General features: G+C 35.0%; 1 protein-coding gene across 2 annotated transcripts in view; it reads left to right on the top strand.

Moving 5' to 3' along the window:
- FANCL (FA complementation group L) overlaps positions 1–19,060 on the top strand; it is a 76,251-nt gene that overhangs the window by 56,218 nt on the left and 973 nt on the right. For both annotated transcript variants that reach the window (XM_054472331.2, XM_054472339.2), the window contains exons 8-12: positions 13,380–13,530; positions 15,805–15,888; positions 16,249–16,294; positions 16,376–16,457; positions 17,681–17,797. In XM_054472331.2, the coding sequence (XP_054328306.1) occupies positions 13,380–13,530; positions 15,805–15,888; positions 16,249–16,294; positions 16,376–16,457; positions 17,681–17,797 (480 nt within the window). The remainder of the gene's footprint in view (positions 1–13,379; positions 13,531–15,804; positions 15,889–16,248; positions 16,295–16,375; positions 16,458–17,680; positions 17,798–19,060) is intronic.

A 19,060-nucleotide genomic window follows, 5' to 3' on the forward strand; every position in this document is an offset into this window, starting at 1 on the left:
TTTGGTGACCTTTGAATAGAGTAACTTTCTAATGGTTCATGATCTTAAGGTTTAAATGTCAGATATGCTAGTTGGATGGTTTGTTCAGAAATCTTTTCAGTATGTGTGTTCAGAAACTTTCAGGTGCATTAACACAGAGATCCCAAATACAGATCTTTTCACGGACGAGCCCATATACGGAACAGTCCAGGTAATTCTGATTTAGGTGCAGAGAATTTCATTAAGGGCCTTAGGAGAACTTAATATTGGATTGATCTCTTAATATCTTTATGCTTGCTCTTTTCAAATGATGTGGAGATGTCTCTTTTTTCCTTAAGATTAATTCTTTTTTTTATTCTTCTGACCTTTGATTTTTCACCATAGGAAGATTAGATTCCATATCAGGGAATATTTCCCTGTTAAACTTAGCTTCTGTGCTCCCTCTGCATGTAGTATTATAGAGGTAGTTTTCTAGTTTCTCCTGTTTCGCCTGTGCCTCTTTTTTCTCCTGCAGTCCTACCCCACGTTAAGGGAGACCAACAAACAGATTTTTTAAAGTCTGTGGTGGGTTGGTGTGCCTTCAGCACAGACCTTTGCTGCAAACCTTTTGTGGAAGGTGAAGTAGAATGTACTTGGCTATTATTTATTCTCACCTTGTTTTATGTTTCCTAACTTTCTCACGATGTTTCCTCCCGTTTTGGGGGACTTTTTAAGGACAAGGTGTTGCGGAGAATCGTGTTCTTTTCCTTCTCGTACCATGCTAAGGCTTAGCTGAGAGGCTTCTGCATTAACTTTATTTCTAGGATACTTTTCTTCTCTGTAAGACAGTTTATTGCTTTTGGGGCATGCAGCCTTATGTATGTATGTTTAAGGGTTGTTTTGTGTTGCTAATTTCTGTTGTCTTTAATTTTTCTCATATTTTTATCCATTTCCTTATTATTGTATGTATACGCAAAACAGATGGAATTTTCCTTTGATTAGCAGATCTAACAGTTGCAAAGTTCTGGGTGTAATTTTTGGATCTTCACTGTATTTAAACTGTATAGTTGTTTTGCTATTCCTGTTAATTTGTGGTTCAAAACCTATTCCAAAACTCAAGAGTTTTTTGACTATTGCAGTTTTTCTCCTATATTTTAGACAATAATGGTAGATTTATAATGCATTTTTTACTTCTCCTTTAAATACATGGAGATATAAAGTATAATGTAATCCAAATATTTTGATTCTCATATAAAAGGTTTTTGATTCTGATGTGAAAATTATTTTGATCAAAGAGTAAATTGTTATTGTATATTAAATCATATAGACATTTATATTTAATTGATATATTCGTATTTATTAAAATCTCTTTATAAACAAGAATTGGTAATAAATGAGATTACATTGTAATAATTGGCATCTTGAAAGGGAATCTTGGTACTTTTAAGGGGAAAGCAATACTTACTTCATGGATTTTCAAACAGTTATATTTAGAATTCTTGACTTTTATACCTGGAAGTCACCTTAGAAGTTAACTTAGAAGTTGTCTCCTGTACCATCCACAATTATAGGTGAAATGTTAAAGCTTAGAGAGGCTGAGTATGTCTTGCTTAAGATCAAATACCTTGTTACCATCAATATGAGAGCTGTGATTTCCTTGCAAACTGGGTACTTTTATCTTTATATCAGAGAAGCCAACATAGCCCTGTACATGCCTAAAATGTTAATTTAATTGAATCAACTTTAATGTATTTTTTTGCTATACTGTGAGCATCAGGAAATGAAAGGATGGGTAACAGATTACTTATTTTTATTTCTACATGTGCTTTTCTAGGATTATAAAAATGTTACAGAAAATATGGAAAGGTACAAAGAAGAGAATAAAAAATTGTCATTGTCATAAAAGAGGATTTTAAAAATATAACCACACTAACTAGGGACCAGTGAAAGATTAGAATAAAACCATTGAAGCAGAGTGAGAACAAAACCACTCTTGATTATTCTGCAATGGATTAAGAGCATGGATGAAGATTCAATAGGACCTACAAAATGCTGACCTCTTCTTCACTGAGGTTTGGTAATAAAAGCAGTAACTAATAAGGGGAGTGCTGTAAGAGAGGAGCCAAACCATGGGATTAAGCTATCTCAGTTAATGCTGGAAAAGCTGCTTTGGAGAATTCAGACCTACACCCATATACTTAATTTTTTTTTTTCACCATCTTGTAACTCTGAAGCTCTGCAATTAGTGAAATAATGTCTAAACCTAAGAGTTTGGATATTTTTATTTGATCATGTATATACTTTTTAGGGAATTATGTCTTTATTCATTTTTTTCTATTATCTGTTCATTTTTATTTTAAATATTTTTTAGTAACCTTATATATATATTAAGGGTATCAGTCCTTTGTCTAATATGGTACAGATATTTTGCTATTGTTTCATTAGGCTGCGAACTTCTCTAGGATGAGTACTATGTGTCTTATAATAATGGCTCCCAATTTTTATACATTTACTCTCTTCTAAGAAGTTAACATTTTATCTTCATTATCTCACTCGGATCTTGTGAAGATTAACACTTTCCATATTACAAATGCTAAGGGAGGTAAGTAACTTGCTAAAAAGATGCAACTAATGTTAAGTGGTAGAGCTAGGAATGAGACTTACTTGACTATAGCTTGTGATCTTAATCAGCATACTCTGTTGCATCTTCTGTTTTCTTAGTATCACCAGTATCTGGTATTGATTGTAACACTCAGTAGACACATTATTCAGAGTTGCTGTATTGAATTGTATTAGGACATCATTCATTTATGTTAAATTTGTTTACTTAATTTTGTATAACCTGATGTGATGTAAGTGAGGACTTGCATTCTTCAGTGCTTGACTCATATAGTTTGTTGAATATGGTTACAAATTGACTATTTTAAGTTGAAGATAAAACTGTTTCTTCCATGGGTTAGTTGTATAAAATGAGTTTTATTTCTTATAAATTTATTGTATACCACTCAAAAATTCCAGAATTTATCACAGGAATAAAATAGAATATTATTTTAAACATTAACAACAAAAGTCAAAATTATGATGAAAATGTTCTTAAGGATGGCTTTCTTTTTGTGAATTGTATGGAAGTATGACTCTGGTAATATTTGGACTGAAACAAGCATGGCTATTCTTCATTCTTCCACTAGTGGTTTTTAACCTTATCTGCACATTAGAATCACTTGAGAAACTTTTAAAAGTCCCAGTATAAAGGCTGTATTGAACAAATATCAATTAAAAAGGAATGGGTGGAATAGAATTTGTATATTAATGTTTAAGTTCCTTAGGTGATTCCAGTACGATTTTCATTCTGGAGAAAGTTACAGTTACTGATAATATTTCTGTAGTTTCTTACCTATATCCATAGTTGAAGGAAATGCTAAATTTTACTTAGAAGTTAAGATGTATTTTTTTAACCTATTTAAGATTCTCTGATTCAGAATGCTTATCATAGACATTTCAAAGATTATAATTTGTCTTATATAGTGAGCTTTTTTTCTGAGAAGACATATTTGTGTGTTTTAGAGAGAGTTTTAAATATATTATTTAAATATATAGATTTGAAGATTAATTTTAAAAGGCCAGTTATTAAATTTTTTTTAAATGAAGCAAATTAGTCTATAACCTAATCCAGAAATAATAATTGGGTCAGCTTTCTCAGTTATAACAAATAACTCATACGTAATTTATATCATTTGTTTAATATTTTTGAGATTCATTCCCCCCTCCAATGTTTTATTACAAATTTTCTGACATACAAGAAACATTGAAAAAGTTTATGGTGAATACCCATATATCCACCATCTAAATTTGATAGTTAATCTTTCCTATATTTGCTTTATCATATGTTTTTCCATTTATTCATCCTTTCTTCCACCCATAAATCCAGCAATTTTTAGTTCTATACAAAGTAACTTGCAGGTATCTGAATACTTTCTTCAAAATATGTCATCAGCATGCATACATTTAACTAGAGTTCAGTTCTTTGTAAAATTTGGAAACAGTAGAGTGCATAAATCTTGAGTGTTCCATAAGTTCCAGTAAATGGATACACCAGTGCAATCCACAGTCAAGATGCAGAACATTATTATCATCACAGGGTTTTGTCCCATCCTGGTAAATCCCCATTATTTTGATTGTTTTCCACCAAAGCTTAGTTATGTCTATTCCAAATATTATAAACAGAGGCATACAGTATGTACTGTTTCCTACATAGGCTTATTTTACCCATCCATTTTCTGAAATTTATCCATGTTGTGACATGGATCAGTAATTCATTCCTTTTTATTCCTGAGTAGTAGTCCATTGCATGAATATACTGAGGTTTGTTTATCTTTTTGCCTGTTGATGAACATCTGGACTGTTACCAGTTTTTGGTGCTTATGAGTGTAGCTGCTATGACCATTCTGGTAACAGTATTTTTATGGATATATCTTTTCACTTTTTTTGGAGTAGAATTGCGAGGTTAAGGTAGGAATATATTTAGTTCTTAAAGAAATTGTCAAATCTTTTCAAAGCACTTGTGCCATTTACATGTGCACTAACAGTATATGAGAGTTCAGTTGCTTTGCGTCCTTATTAACATTTATTATTTTAATGTTATCTCATTAATACTCTCACTTTTTTTTCTGAAAAGTTTTGATTTCTTTTTTGATTACTTTGCACATTACAAATGGGCACACACACACAAAAAACCTTTAAACAATGGCACAGTAGCTCTGGTGAGATGTGAGACCGCTTATATTAAAAAATGAGAAGGTGGCTATTTTTATTGTATTTTATTTTGTTTTTTAATTATACTTTAAGTTCTGGGATACATGTGCAGAACGTGCAGGTTTGTTACATAGGTATACACGTGCCATGGTGGTTTGCTGCACCCATCAACCCGTCATCTTCATTAGGTATTTCTCCTAATACTATCCCTCCCCTAGTCCCCCACCCCCCAACAGGCCCTGGTGTGTGATATTTCCCTCCCTGTGTCCATGTGTTCTCATTGTTCAGCTCCAACTTATGAGTGAGAACATGCAGTGTTTGGTTTTCTGTTCACTGAGAATGATGGTTTCTAGCTTCATCCGTGTCCCTGCAAAGGACATGAACTCATCTTTTTTTATGGCTGCATAGTATTCCATGGTGTATATGTACCACATTTTTTTTTTCCAGTCTATCATTGATGGGCATTTGGGTTGTTTTCAAGTCTTTGCTATCGTGAATAGTGCTGGAATAAACATATGTGTGCATGTCTTTATAGTAGCATGATTTATAATCCTTTGGGTATATACCTCATAATGGGATTGCTGGATCAAACAGTATTTCTGCTTCTAGATCCTTGAGGAATTGCCACACTGTCTTCCATATCAAAGTGTTCCTATTTCTTCAAATCCTCTTCAGCATCTGTTGTTTCCTGACTTTTTAATGATCGCCATTCTAACTGGCATGTGGTAGTATCTCATTGTGGTTTTGATTTGCATTTTTCTAATGACCAGTGATGATGAGCTTTTTTTCATATGTTTGTTGGCCGCATAAATAAATGTGTTCTTTTTTGGGAAGTGTCTGTTCATATCCTTTGCCTACTTTTAGATAGGGTTGTTTTTTTCTTGTAAATTTAAGTTCCTTGTAGATTCTGGATATTAGCCCTTTGTCAGATGGATAGATTGCAGAAATATTCTCCCATTATGTAGATTGCCTGTTCACTCTAATGATAGTTTCTTTTGCTGTGCAGAAGCTCTTTAGTTTAATTAGATCCCATTTGTCAGTTTTTGTTGCCATTGCTTTTGGTGTTTTAGTCATGAAGTCTTTGCCTATGCCAGTGTACTGAATGGTTTTGCCTAGGTTTTCTTCTAGGGTTTTTATGGTTTTAGGTCTTACGTTTAAGTCTTTAATCCATATTGTGTTAATTTTTGTATACGGTGTAAGGAAGGGATCCAGTTTCAGTTTTCTGCATATGGCTAGCCAGTTTTCCCAACACTGTTTAATAAATAGGGAATCCTTTCCCCATTGCTTGTTTTTGTCAGGTTTGTGAAAGATCAGATGGTTGTAGATGTGTGGTGTTATTTCTGAGGCCTCTGTTCTGTTCCATTGGTCTATATCTCTGTTTTGGTGCCAGTACCATGCTGTTTTGGTTACTGTAGCCTTGTAGTATAGTTTGAAGTCAGGTAGCATGATGCTTCCAGCTTTGGTCTTTTTGCTTAGGATTGTCTTGGCTATATGGGCTCTTTATTGGTTCCATATGAAATGTAAAGTAGTTTTTTCTAATTCTGTGAAGAAAGCCAGTGGTAGATTGATGGGGATAGCATTGAATCTATAAATTACTTAGGGCAGTATGGCCATTTTCATGATATTGATTCTTCCGATCCATGAATATGGAATGTTTTTCCATTTGTTTGTGTCCTCTCTTATTTCCTTGAGCAGTGGTTTGTAGTTCTCCTTCAAGAGGTCCTTCACATCCCTGGTAAGTTGTATTCCTAGGTATTTTATTCTCGATGTAGAAATTGTGAATGGGAGTTCACTCATGATTTGGCTCTCTGTTTGTCTCTTAATGTGTATAGGAATGCTTGTGATTTTTGCACATTGATTTTGTATCCTGAGACCTTGCTGAAGTTGCTTATCAGCTTAAGGAGATTTTGGGCTGAGACGATGGGGTCCTCTAAATATACAGTCATGTCATCTGCAAACAGAGACAATTTGACTTCCTCTCTTCCTATTTGAATACCTTTTATTTCTTTCTCTTGCCTGATTGCCCTGGCTAGAACTTCCAATACTGTGTTGAATAGGAGTGGTGAGAGAGAGCGTCCTTGTCTTGTGCTGGTTTGCAAAGGGAATGCTTCCAGCTTTTGCCCATTCAGTATGATATTGACTGTGGGTTTGTCATAAATAGCTGTTACTATTTTGAGATACGTTCCATCAACACCTAATTTATTGAGAGTTTTTAGCATGAAGGGGTGTTGAATTTTATTGAAGGCCTTTTCTGCATCTGTTGAGATAATCATGTGGTTTTTGTCTTTGGTTCTGTTTGTGTGATGGGTTACATTTATTGATTTGCTTATGTTGAACCAGCCTTGAATCCCAGGGATGAAGCCAACTTGATCGTGGTAGATAAGCTTTTTGATGTGCTGCTAGATTAGATTTGCCAGTATTTTATTGAGGATTTTTGCATTGATGTTCAGGGATATTGGCCAGAAATTTTCTTTTTTTGTTGTGCCTCCTCCAGGTTTTGGTGTCAGGATGATGCAGCCCTCATAAAATGAGTTTGGGAGGAGTCGTTTTTCTGTTTGAAATAGTTTCAGAAGGAATGGTACCAGCTCCTCTTTGTACCTCTGGTAGAATTTGGCTGTGAATCTGTCTGGTCCTGGGCTTTTTTTGGTTAGTAGGCTACTAAATACTGCCTCAATTTCAGAAATTGTTATCGATCTATTTAGGGATTTGACTTCTTCCTGATTTAGTCTTGGGAGGGTGTATGTGTCCAGGAATTTATCCATTTCTTCTAGATTTTCTAGTTTATTTGTGTAGAGTTGTTTATAGTATTCTGTGATAGTAGTTTGTATTTCTTTAGGATCAGTGGCAATATCCCCTTTATCATTTTTTTTTATTGTGTCTATTTGATTCTTCTCTCTTTTCTTCATTAGTCTGGCTAGCGGTCTATTTTCTTAATCTTTTCAAAACAGCACCGGGATTCATTAATTTTTTTGAAGGGTTTTTTGTGTCTCTGTCTCCTTCAGTTCTGCTCTGATCTTAGTTATTTCTTGTCTTCTGCTAGCTTTTGAATTTGTTTGCTCTTGCTTCTCTAGTTCTTTTAATTGTGATGTTACGGTGTCAATTTTAGTTCTTTTCTGCTTTCTCCTGTTGGCATTTTGTTATAAATTTCCCTTTAAACACTGCTTTGGCTGTGTCCCAGAGATTCTGGTACATTGTGTCTTTGTTCTCAATAACTTAAGTTTCAAAGAACTTATTTATTTCTGCCTTAATTTTGTTATTTACCCAGTAGTCATTCAGGAGAAGGTTGTTCAGTTTCTATGTAGTTGTGCGGTTTTGAGTGAGTTTCTTAATCCTGAGTTCTAATTTGATTGCATTGTGGTTTGAGAGATTTTATTGAATTCCATTCTTTTGCATTTGCTGAAGAGTGTTTTACTTCAAATTTTGTGATTAGTTTTAAAATAAGTGTGATGTGGTGCTGAGAGGAATGTATATTTTGTTGATTTGGGGTGGAGAATTGTGTAGATGTCTATTAGATCTGCTTGGTCCAGAGCTAAGTTCAACTCCTGAATATCCTTGTTAATTTTCTGTCTCATTGATCTGTCTAATATTGACAGTGGGGGTGTTAAAATCTCCCACTATTATTGTGTGGGAGTCTTAAGTCTCTTTGTAGGTCTCTAAGAACTTGCTTTATGAATCTGGGTGCTCCTGTATTGGGTGCATATACATTTAGGATTGTTAGCTCTCCTTGTTGCATTGATCCCTTTACCATTATGTAATGCCTTTCTTTATCTCTTTTGATCTTTGTTGGTTTAAAGTCTGTTTTATCAGATACTAGTATTGCAAACCATGCTTTTTTTTTTTTTTTTTTTGCTTTCTATTTGCTTGGTAAATATTCCTCTATCCCTCTATTTTGAGCCTGTGTGTTTCTTTGCATGTGAGATGGATCTCCTGAATACAGCATAGCAGTGGGTCTTCACTGTTTATCCAGTTTGCCAGTCTGTGTCTTTTAATTGGGGGATTTAGTTTTTTTACATTTATGTATAAATTTGATCCTGTCATTATGATGCTAGCTGGTTATTTTGTCCGTTAGTTGATGCAGTTTCTTCATAGTGTTGATGGTCTTTACATTTTCGTATGTTTTTGCAGTGGCTGGTACTGGTTTTTCCTTTGCATATTTCACGTGTCCTTCAGGAGCTCTTGTAAGGCAGGCCTGGTGGTGACAAAATCTCAGGATTTGCTTGTATGTAAAGGATTTTATTTCTCCTTTGCTCCTGAAGGTTAGTTTGGCTGGATATGAAATTCTGGGTTGAAAATTCTTTTCTTTAAGAATGTTAAATATTGGCCCCCACTCTCTTCTGGCTTGTAGGGTTTCTGCAGAGAGCTCTGCTGTTAGTCTGATGGGCTTCCCTTTGTGGGTAACCCAACCTTTCTCTCTGGCTGGCCTTAACATTTTTTCCTTCATTTCAACCTTGATGAATCTGACCATTATGTTTCTTGTGGTTGCTGTTCTGGAGGAGTATCTTTGTGGTGTTCTCTGTATTTCCTGAATTGGAATGTTGGGGAAGCTCTCCTGGATAACATCCTGAAGAGTGTCTTTCAACCTGGTTCCACTCTCCCCATCACTTTCAGGCACACCAATCAAACATAGGTTTGGTCTTTTCACAAAGTCCGATATTTCTTGGAGGCTTTGTTCATTCCTTCTCATTCTTTTTTCTCTAATCTTGTCTTCACACTTTATTTCATTAAGTTGATCTTAAATCTCTGATATCCTTTCTTCCGCTTGATTGATTCGGCAATTGATACTTGTGTATGCTTCACGAAGTTCTCGTGCTGTGTTTTTCAGCTCCATCAGGTCATTTATGTTCTTCTGTAACCTGGTTATTTTAGTTAGCAATTCCTCTAACTTTTTTTCACGGTTCTTAGCTTCCTTGCATTGGGTTAGAACATGCTCCTTTGGCTCAGAGGAGTTCGTTATTACCCACTTTCTGAAGCCTACTTCTGTCAGTTCGTCAAACTCATTCTCTGTCCAGTTTTGTTCCCTTGCTGGCGAGGAGTTGTGATCCATTGGAGAAGAGGCGTTCTGGTTTTTGGAATTTTCCTCCTTTTTGTGCTGGTTTTTCATCATCTTCATGGATTTTTCTATGTTTGGTCTTTGATATTGTTGACCTTCATATGGGGTTTTGGTGTGGATGTCCTTTTTGTTGATGTTGATGCTATTGCCTTCTGTTTGTTAGTTTTCCATCTAACAGACCCCTCTGCTGCAGGTCTGCTGGAGTTTGCTGGAGGTACACTCCAGACCTTGTTTGCCTGGGTATCACCAGTGGAGGCTGCCGAACAGCAAAGATTGCTGCCTGTTCTTTCTCTGGAAGCTTCGTCCCAGAGGGGCATCCTCCAGATGCCAGCTGGAGCTCTTCTGTATGAGTTGTCTTTTGACCCCTGCTTGAGGAGGCAGTCTGTCCCTTAGCAGAGCTCAAGTGCTATGCTGGGAGATCCGCTGGTCTTTTCAGAGCCAGCAGGCAGGAACATTTAAGTCTGCTGAAGCTGTGCCCAGAGCCGCCCCTTTCCCCAGGTGCTCTGTCCCAGGGAGATGGGAGTTTTATCTATAAGCCCCTGACTTTGGCTGCTGCCATTCTTTCAGAGGTGCCCTGCCCAGAGAGGAGGAATCTGGTGAGGCAGTCTGGCTACAGAGGCTTTGCTGAGCTGTGGTGAGCTCTGCCCAGTTCCAGCTTCCTGGTGGCATTGTTTACACTGTGAGGGGTAAACCATGTACTCAAGCCTCAGTAATGGTGGATGTCCCTTCCCCCACCAAGCTTGAGTGTCCCAGGTCTACTTCAGACTGGTGTGCTGGCAGCGAGAATTTCAAGCCAGTGGATCTTAGCTTGCTGGGCTTCTTGGGGTGGGATCCACTGAGATAGACCACTTGGCACCCTGGCATCAGCCCCCTTTCTAGGGCAGTGAATAGTTTTGTCTTGCTGGTGTTCCAGGCGCCACTGGGGTATTAAAAAAAAACAACTCCTGTAGCTAGCTCAATGTCTGCCCAAACGACTACCCAGTTTTGTGCTTGAAACCCAGGGCCCTGGTGGCGTAGGCACCGGAGGGAATCTCCTGATCTGCGGGTTGTGAAGACTGTGGGAAAAGCATATCTGGGCCACAGTGCACCATTCCTCATGGCACAGTCCCTCATGGCTTCCCTTGGCTAGGGGAGAGAGCTCCCCAACCCCTTGTGCTTCCTGAGTGAGGCGATACCCCATCCTGCTTTGGCTCGCCCTCTGTGGGCTGCACCCACTGTCTAACCAGTCCCAATGAGATGAGCCGGGTACCTTGGTTGGAAATGCAGAAATCACCTGCCTTCTGCCTTGATCTCGCTGGGAGCTGCAAACTGGAGCTGTTCCTATTCGGCCATCTTGCCAGCCACGAAGAATGTCAGCTATTTTTATTTTTAAAAATATTTTTTAGAGAACTCATCTCCCTGCAAAATACTTACTGAACTTTGATTTTAATTTTGGCCATATTATTTCTTGGCATTTGTGGTGCTGTATATAAAGTATTTAATTCCATTGGTAATATTTAGAAATAATGTATTTTTTTCAATTTGGGGAAAAAATTCAAAATAAGGGTTTTTAGTGATTTAATGGACAAAATAAGCAGTTGGAGAAAAAACTTAATCGCATAGCTTACTGATATAATAGTTTTGATGTCTACCCCCTAAGTTCATTGAAATTGCTAAGAGAAGTGTTTCTGTGTCCAACTTGTCACATTTTTGGTCTTTCTTTTACCTATCTGGAATGTAAAAATAATGTTTAATGTATCTACCTCAAATGGCTAGCTAGTAAAATCGTATAATGGCTTTTAGGGTTTAAAATTCACTTTTTCTGTAATTACCAAGTAACTTCTAGTTCCAGGGATGTTTTGTTTTTGGCTATTTTCATATTAAAAATACATTTTTCTGTTCAAAATGCAATTAGGATTTTATTTGCAGTTGTGCATAAGAGAAATGGACAATGCCATTGGAAAAAACTTCAAATAAAAGATGCCACTGTGAAAATATTTTATAACTTTTTTTTTGGCAGGGGAGTTAACCTTGTCTTGGGTGTACAAAGGAATAGGTAATTACGGATTTTAAATATACGTGTAGAAACAGATAAAGGAGAGACAGAGATATACTATTGTACTGATTTTAAAACTAGCTTCTTGGGAGTTTAATTTTCTGATTTCTGGATTCTGTCACCTAAACTTATAGGTAAGTAAAGTATACCAGAAGAGAACAGACATTATACCATCAATATCCTCAAAGGTTATTTTTCAGATATTAGGCTCTAATTCCTACTTCACACCTTTTTTTTTTCTTTTTGAGACGGAGTCTAGCTCTGTCACCAGGCTGGAGTGCAGTGGCGTGATCTCGGCCCACTGCAGCCTCTGCCTCCCGGGTTCAAGTGATTCTCCTGCCTCTGTCTCCCAAGTAGCTGGGACTATAGGCGCGTGCCACCACGCCCAGCTAATTTTTGTATTTTTAGAAGAGACAAGGTTTCACCTTATTGGCCAGGATGGTCTCTATCTCTTGACCTTGTGATCTGCCCACCTCAGCCTCCCAGAGTGCTGGGATTACAGGCGTGAGCCACTGTACCTGGCCCACTTTTTTAAAAAATATGTGTAGAAGGTTAGAACAGTTGAATCCAGCTCAGTGGAACTGAGCCATGAATTCATCCAAGTGTAAACCTTGACTGAAGTGACAAAATGGGATGGGTTTTCCTTAAGTATTAGGTATAAAATACATGTTTAAGGAAGTGGCTAGTTTCTTTTCATCTTAGGGTGTATCATATTCTTAAATTATTGGTGTGGCCAGTTATTTCAGATTGAAAACATCTGTAGTATGTGACTTTACATTTTGCTTACTTGAAACAATAAACCCTTAATTATTAAACTGTTTTGATTGATTTTGTATCAAAAGTATTTAGTAAGCAGTTGTATCTTTTAAACATACCACATTGTTTTATGAGAAACTCCTTTGTTTAAAAACTGATTTTTAAAGTCAGTGATGGCATTACTTATTATTTAGTGAAACTATATTTACGTTAATTCCTATAAAGGATTAATATATGAAATGCTGAATTCAGAGATAGGCTAAAAGTTAAATGTGGAAAAACATCGTTTGTACCTTCTGTTTTAATTCTTTAAAAATGTGTAAAACCTTTTCATACTCTGCCTAATTAGGTCTCCAAAGTTTTTAATAATATTTAAAGGTAATCTCACTAAATTACAAATAGCACTGCATTTAACTTGATTGCTGCAGCAAACATGAAATTGATTTTCATACTAAAATTGTATAGATACTTTGTATAGGTCCAATGTTAGCTCTATCATGTACATTAATATTTATTAAAGTTGTGTGTACATACATCTTGTACTCATTACTGTTGCATACAAGTAGTATATCAAGCATTATAATAAAAAAATTATGGTTTTTAAAAAAACCATTCTTTCTCAGGTGTATAGTCTACTGTCAAAAAAGAATCCTGTTAACGCTGTAGGAAGAGATGTGAAGCAGGGAGAGCTGACTACTGTTTACTGGAGTCTACTTTGTAGCTAAAATGAAACAGCTTAAAATTTCTAAATTGAGTGTATTTTAAGTAAAAGATTATCTGCTATTGGTAGAGTACCATATAACTTATTCAACTTTCATTTTTTTACAGAGCTCCTTAATAAGCATTTATAGTCAGTTTTTGGCAGCAGTAGAATCACTAAAGGCATTCTGGGATGTTATGGATGAAATCGATGAGAAGACCTGGGTACTTGAGCCAGAAAAACCTCCACGGAGTGCAACAGCACGCAGAATTGTATTAGGTAGGGACAAAGAGGATTAAGGGTTTGTTTTTAGATTTTTTTTTGTATTATGAAAATAAATCTAACAATGACAGTTGGACTCAGACTTCTTTATATGAACTATTAAAATTTTCTAGTATAAACTTCTTTTTGGCTACACTTTTAAATGTAAATATTTTAGGTGAAAAGGAGAAGTACTGAGGTGTTTCATGATAAAAGGTGATGATCCAATGGAGGTAACATTCAGAAGTAGAGTTTAATTAGCTGCTAATTAGCACAGGAATCGTGGAACAGGTAATTCAAAATTTACATTACTTAGAACAAGAAAAAAAAGTGTCAGAATAATGAAGTCTTCATTTGTGAAACTTACAATCTTCTAAGATTAGTGTGCTCAGATCTGGGAATATTTTCTGTTAGAAATCTTCTAAGATTAGTGTGCTCAGATCTGGGAATATTTTCTGTTAGAAACAGAGAGGGAGGTAAAAGAACTTGCAGTAGACCATGCCACTGAAGAGTAAACAGAAAGCACAGAGAAAGAATTTATAGTTTTAAGTATTTTCTTCACTACAAGTATATGAGATTTATGAGTGAGATATGGTGTAATCATAAATACCTGTGCAATGTTATCATGTTCTCTTGACTATAAAATGGTTATGTATTTTCATTATAAGGAAGCAAAACATAGTCACTTTTAGAGTTCAGCCTTTCTCAAGATTTTAGATAAACTATATTTAAGCTCACATGAAATACCATAGCTAGTTTTAAGATACCCATTTCTTTCTTTTTTTCTAAATAGATATGTTGTTCAAGGGTATTTTGAAATTCTGATGTGAATCACATCCAAGTTATTGAGCAATTTTTATACTTTATACCTAGGTATAATATAGATTATCTGGGGGGAGAATATGACATACATGGTATTATGAAAAGAAAGTATAGTTGTACAGCAGTTCTACGAATAGTATTGTTACTTTCCTGGTTTCAAAAAGTCTAACTGTGTTTAATTTGGAATAATTAACCAAATTATGGTATATTTGTGAACAAGCAGATACTAAGAATGAAAATATTTTCTTCAAAGAAATGTAGTAATTCATTATTTTTGTGGCCCCATTAAAATAATTATCAGGTTATGATTAAATATACTTATTATATTTCTCATTCAGCATACATAGCCTAGTTTTTAATTCATTCCCTATTTACCTTTTAGCTTCTTTTTTCTCCTCCAGGCATGATTTGCTTTCTTAAGACCAAGTTTTGAACAAGTGAATGGAAAAATTAGTTAATATGCCCATATTAAGTGAAAGTACTGTCTGGAGCCATTACCAGGTGACAGTGTTGAGGGCTAATAAGAAATTTCTGTTCATAGTAAATAATGTGTTACCAAGTGAGATTATAACTTTTTGTATTTTTATTTGTCTCATTGAATGGCTAGTCATTTTTTTCTATTAATGACCTCTTTTTGCCAGATGTGCAATAACTGCATTTATCTTGATGCCAGCCTTAGTGAAAGGCTTATTCTACAGTGTATGGAATTTATCAAGACATTTTTACCATGAAAATGAAATCCAAATTGATCTTAAGCAGTTACACTATGTACCTTCAAAAAATAGAAGTTAAAATTTCTGAAACTTACGCTGTAGTCCAGTGCAGTTAAAATGTATAAAAGAACCTAGTGCCAATTTTCTTAGGTCTTGCGAAATTAGGTTACTTATTGTTTTGGTTATTAATGAACAATTGCCAATGTGAATGAAATCTTTTGTTAAATTATAAGGGAAAGTTTCACATGCAGCAAAATAATTCAGAAAATGTTTTTATAAATTTTTATAAAACTTGAATCTTTAATGTTTGTTTTTACCATTCACTGTATTGTAGGTCTTTTTACATTTGGCCATAGTTCTATGAAATGTAAACTTTTTCAGGAAAACCATGAAAAATAATTTAGATAGTTACTATTTCTTAAACATGTGACTTGTGATAGTTTTGATATTAAAGACCTTTATCACTCCACAGAACATTTTTATTTAAACTTTAATACAGTTGACCAGAATTGCAATCTAATTAAATGTATCAATTCGTTGACTGGCTGAAATTTAAGATCCTTTCAATGATAATCATATCAAAATTACTTCTTTTGGTTCAATTATATTTACCATTACATATAACTACAAAACATTTGGTTAATCTTTCCGTGGGTATACAGTAAAATAGGTAGCCAGACCAACACCTCTTTATTTTTTATTGGCTTGTTTGATGAACTGTTCTACTTCTAAAAGATTTAATCTTGTTTCATTCTAGGGAATAATGTTTCCATAAATATAGAGGTAGACCCCAGGCATCCTACTATGCTTCCTGAGTGCTTCTTTCTTGGAGCTGACCATGGTATGACATCTGAGATTTACATGTTTTTTAATAGAGTCATAAAATCCTTGCCTACCATTGTTAAATTATTAGACAATATTAGTATATTAATGGTAGTTTTTATTTTTTGTCTGAGACCGAGTTTTGCTCTTGTTGCCCAGTATGTAGTGTAATGGCACGATCTCGGTTCACCGCAATAATGATAGTTATTTTAAATGAAAATGTCTCAGCATTCTGAACTGTATAATTTTGTTTTTTAACATAACACATATAATTTTGATTTTCTAATCAAGTAGTTAAGAAACATTCTGTATCAAATGTGGCTTTACAAACCAAGTGTAGAGTATGCAATTATTAAACTTTTTTTTTTTTAATCTGAAGTGGTAAAACCCCTGGGAATTAGGCTGAGCAGGAACATACATTTGTGGTAGGTACCTTGGCAATATAATTTTTACTTTTTGGTGATTTTACAAAGTTCACAGCATAATTTTTTCCCCCATGCTTTCAGGGATCCAGAAAATAGTGTGTTACAAAATTTGAAAGATGTTTTAGAAATTGATTTTCCAGCTCGTGCTATCCTGGAAAAATCTGTAAGTTTTATCAGTGCTTTGATATTCCAGACAGTATTGCATAATGAAGTTTAAATGCTTCTCAGTGAAAAATGTGGGTGAAAAAGGAGGGAATTAGAAAAATATAACACAGACTTATGAACTGCATCAAAAAACTTGTTTACCTTTGATTGGTTAAGTACAATTGTCTCTTGGAACGGGGATTGATTTCAGGGCTGCCCATGGATACAAAAATCCACAGACATTAAAGTTCCACAGTTACCCTGCGGGACCCATATACAGAAAAAGTCGGCCCTCTGTATACAGAGATTTCACATAAACACAGGTTCTGCATCTTGTCCGTACTGTATTTTTGATCTGCATTTGGTTAAAAAAAAAAAAATCTGTGTATAAGTAGACCCGTGCAGTTCAAACCCATGTTGTTCAAGGGTCAACTATATACTTTTTTCATGGTCTTCAGTAGTGACGTCATTAATGACAGACATTTATTAAAAATAAGGGGAAAACTCCAAAGTAGCTAATGAGATGTTTGGCTTTTCTACACAGTCTGTTTATGGATGGCTGAAGTACTGATTAGCTTGATATAAGTGTTTGTGAAGCAGTTATAGTTTCTCAAAATTGAATAGATACCACTATATTGCAAAAATAATAAACTTAGAATTGATTTTTGACAAGGCTGCTAAGGTTGTAGACTACTAAATGGTAGTGAGTTTCTTTTTCCTTTAGTTACAGAATTGTGCTGTTTAGTAATCACTAGCTAATATCAATTCCTTTCTTTAAATACTATCAGGGACATTATAACAATGTATGATATGGGAAAATTACTAATGCCCAAATATCTTGCCAGCCAAAAATGGAATCTTTTTTAGCCTAGCTGTGTATATTTGAGTGAAAAAGGAAACACTGTACAATAGCTTTGCTAGGTGTTAAATAGTAATGTAATTATATTTCCTATAATACAGCAATATAGTCACCTGTATAAAAACTGTATTTATAAAACATTCTTCCTGATCTTACCTTGTGTTTTAAACACATACATGATTTCATATTCTGAAGTAGTTAGGAGAATTGTAATGTTCCCAACATAAAAGGTAAATGTTGAGGTGATGAATATCTTAATTATCCTGATGTGATCATTAAACATTGTATACATGTATCAAAATATCACACATACCCTCCCAAATATGTACAACGAGTAAGTTAGTGAGACACATATGCTTTTTATAAATATTTTTCTTTTGAAGGATTTTACTATGGATTGTGGAATTTGTTATGCTTATCAACTTGACGGTACCATTCCTGATCAAGTGTGTGATAATTCCCAGTGTGGACAACCTTTCCATCAAATATGCTTATATGAGGTAAAAAATAAAAATATTGTCAAGACTTTTTTCCGCTAACACATCATAGGAAGTATTCCTGTTTGAAATACACAGAATCTAAAATCTGTTTAGTCAATAGTGATCCTCTCTTTTGCCATTAACTCCTTTTACCAGTTTATTCCAGATGCTTATGTGCTTCATTTCTTCATCACAGTTACTAATGAGTGGAGAAATGTTCTGAAGTATCCAAGAAGGGAGAAAATCTATCCAGAATATATTCATGGACTAGCTTATTGACACACAACAAATTAAATTGATGGTACACTGGAATCTTTCTATAAATTCCTTGTTACCACAACGTAAACTTCATAGATTTACCCAAGGTGGAGGTGGTTGAAAGTGGCAGCAATAAAGTGAAAATGAAATTAGTACTATGTAGTACCTATTACTTTTCAGGCTGCATTTAAGAATAGAATATATCCAGTAATACTACTTTTCATGTTGAGAAGAATGCCTTTTGTGATCTGAGTATCTCACAGCACTCAGGCAATGCCACTTTATTTACTATATGTGAAGTCTACTTTCATTCCTGTCTTTAGTCCTTGGCTTCACCTTAGGGCCTAGTTGATACATGATAAACTGCGTGAAACTATATACAGAACACCTTGCAATTGTATGTTGCCTTCGGTTTCAGTCTTCCTTAATATCACATCTTTACTTTTGTGATTAGAGGTAGCAGTTGGTGCCATCTGTACTTTGCCAATGGAGAACTTAGGCAGAGACATCTATTTACCTTATACAATCATGAAATACCAGGTCAAATTACAGAAATACTCTTAAGGGAACATGTGCTTTCTTTTGTAATTATGAATATTCATTTAATTTTTAAAATTCACTGGCTCATGCTTATAATCAATGGGTTGAAAATTAACCCACTGTTAGTGATTAAGACCAGAACTAAGAGGGAAATTTTCAAGAGCCTATAGTATCTTTAACAGCAGGAGTTGTTAATTTGTGATTAACGGATTTAGGGAAAGTGTATGAACACCAGGAACTTGTATGCATTATTTTTATGTATGTCTGTCTATTCTCGGGATAAAGAAAATGCATAATTCTTATCAGATTCTTAAAGGGGCCCATAATCTGGTTATAAACCAGTGGTTTAGGCCTTCAATTCCATGTTGATTTCCCTTGTTACTCAACATCTTAATAGTCTGCTATTGGCTCAGGAAATACATCCCTTACTCTTGCAAAACAAAATTAAGCTAAGTCTTCTGGAATAAAAACATAATGCACTTAAAA

Source organism: Pongo pygmaeus, chromosome 12 (assembly GCF_028885625.2).
Source record: "Pongo pygmaeus isolate AG05252 chromosome 12, NHGRI_mPonPyg2-v2.0_pri, whole genome shotgun sequence".
Classification (NCBI taxonomy): domain Eukaryota; kingdom Metazoa; phylum Chordata; class Mammalia; order Primates; family Hominidae; genus Pongo; species Pongo pygmaeus.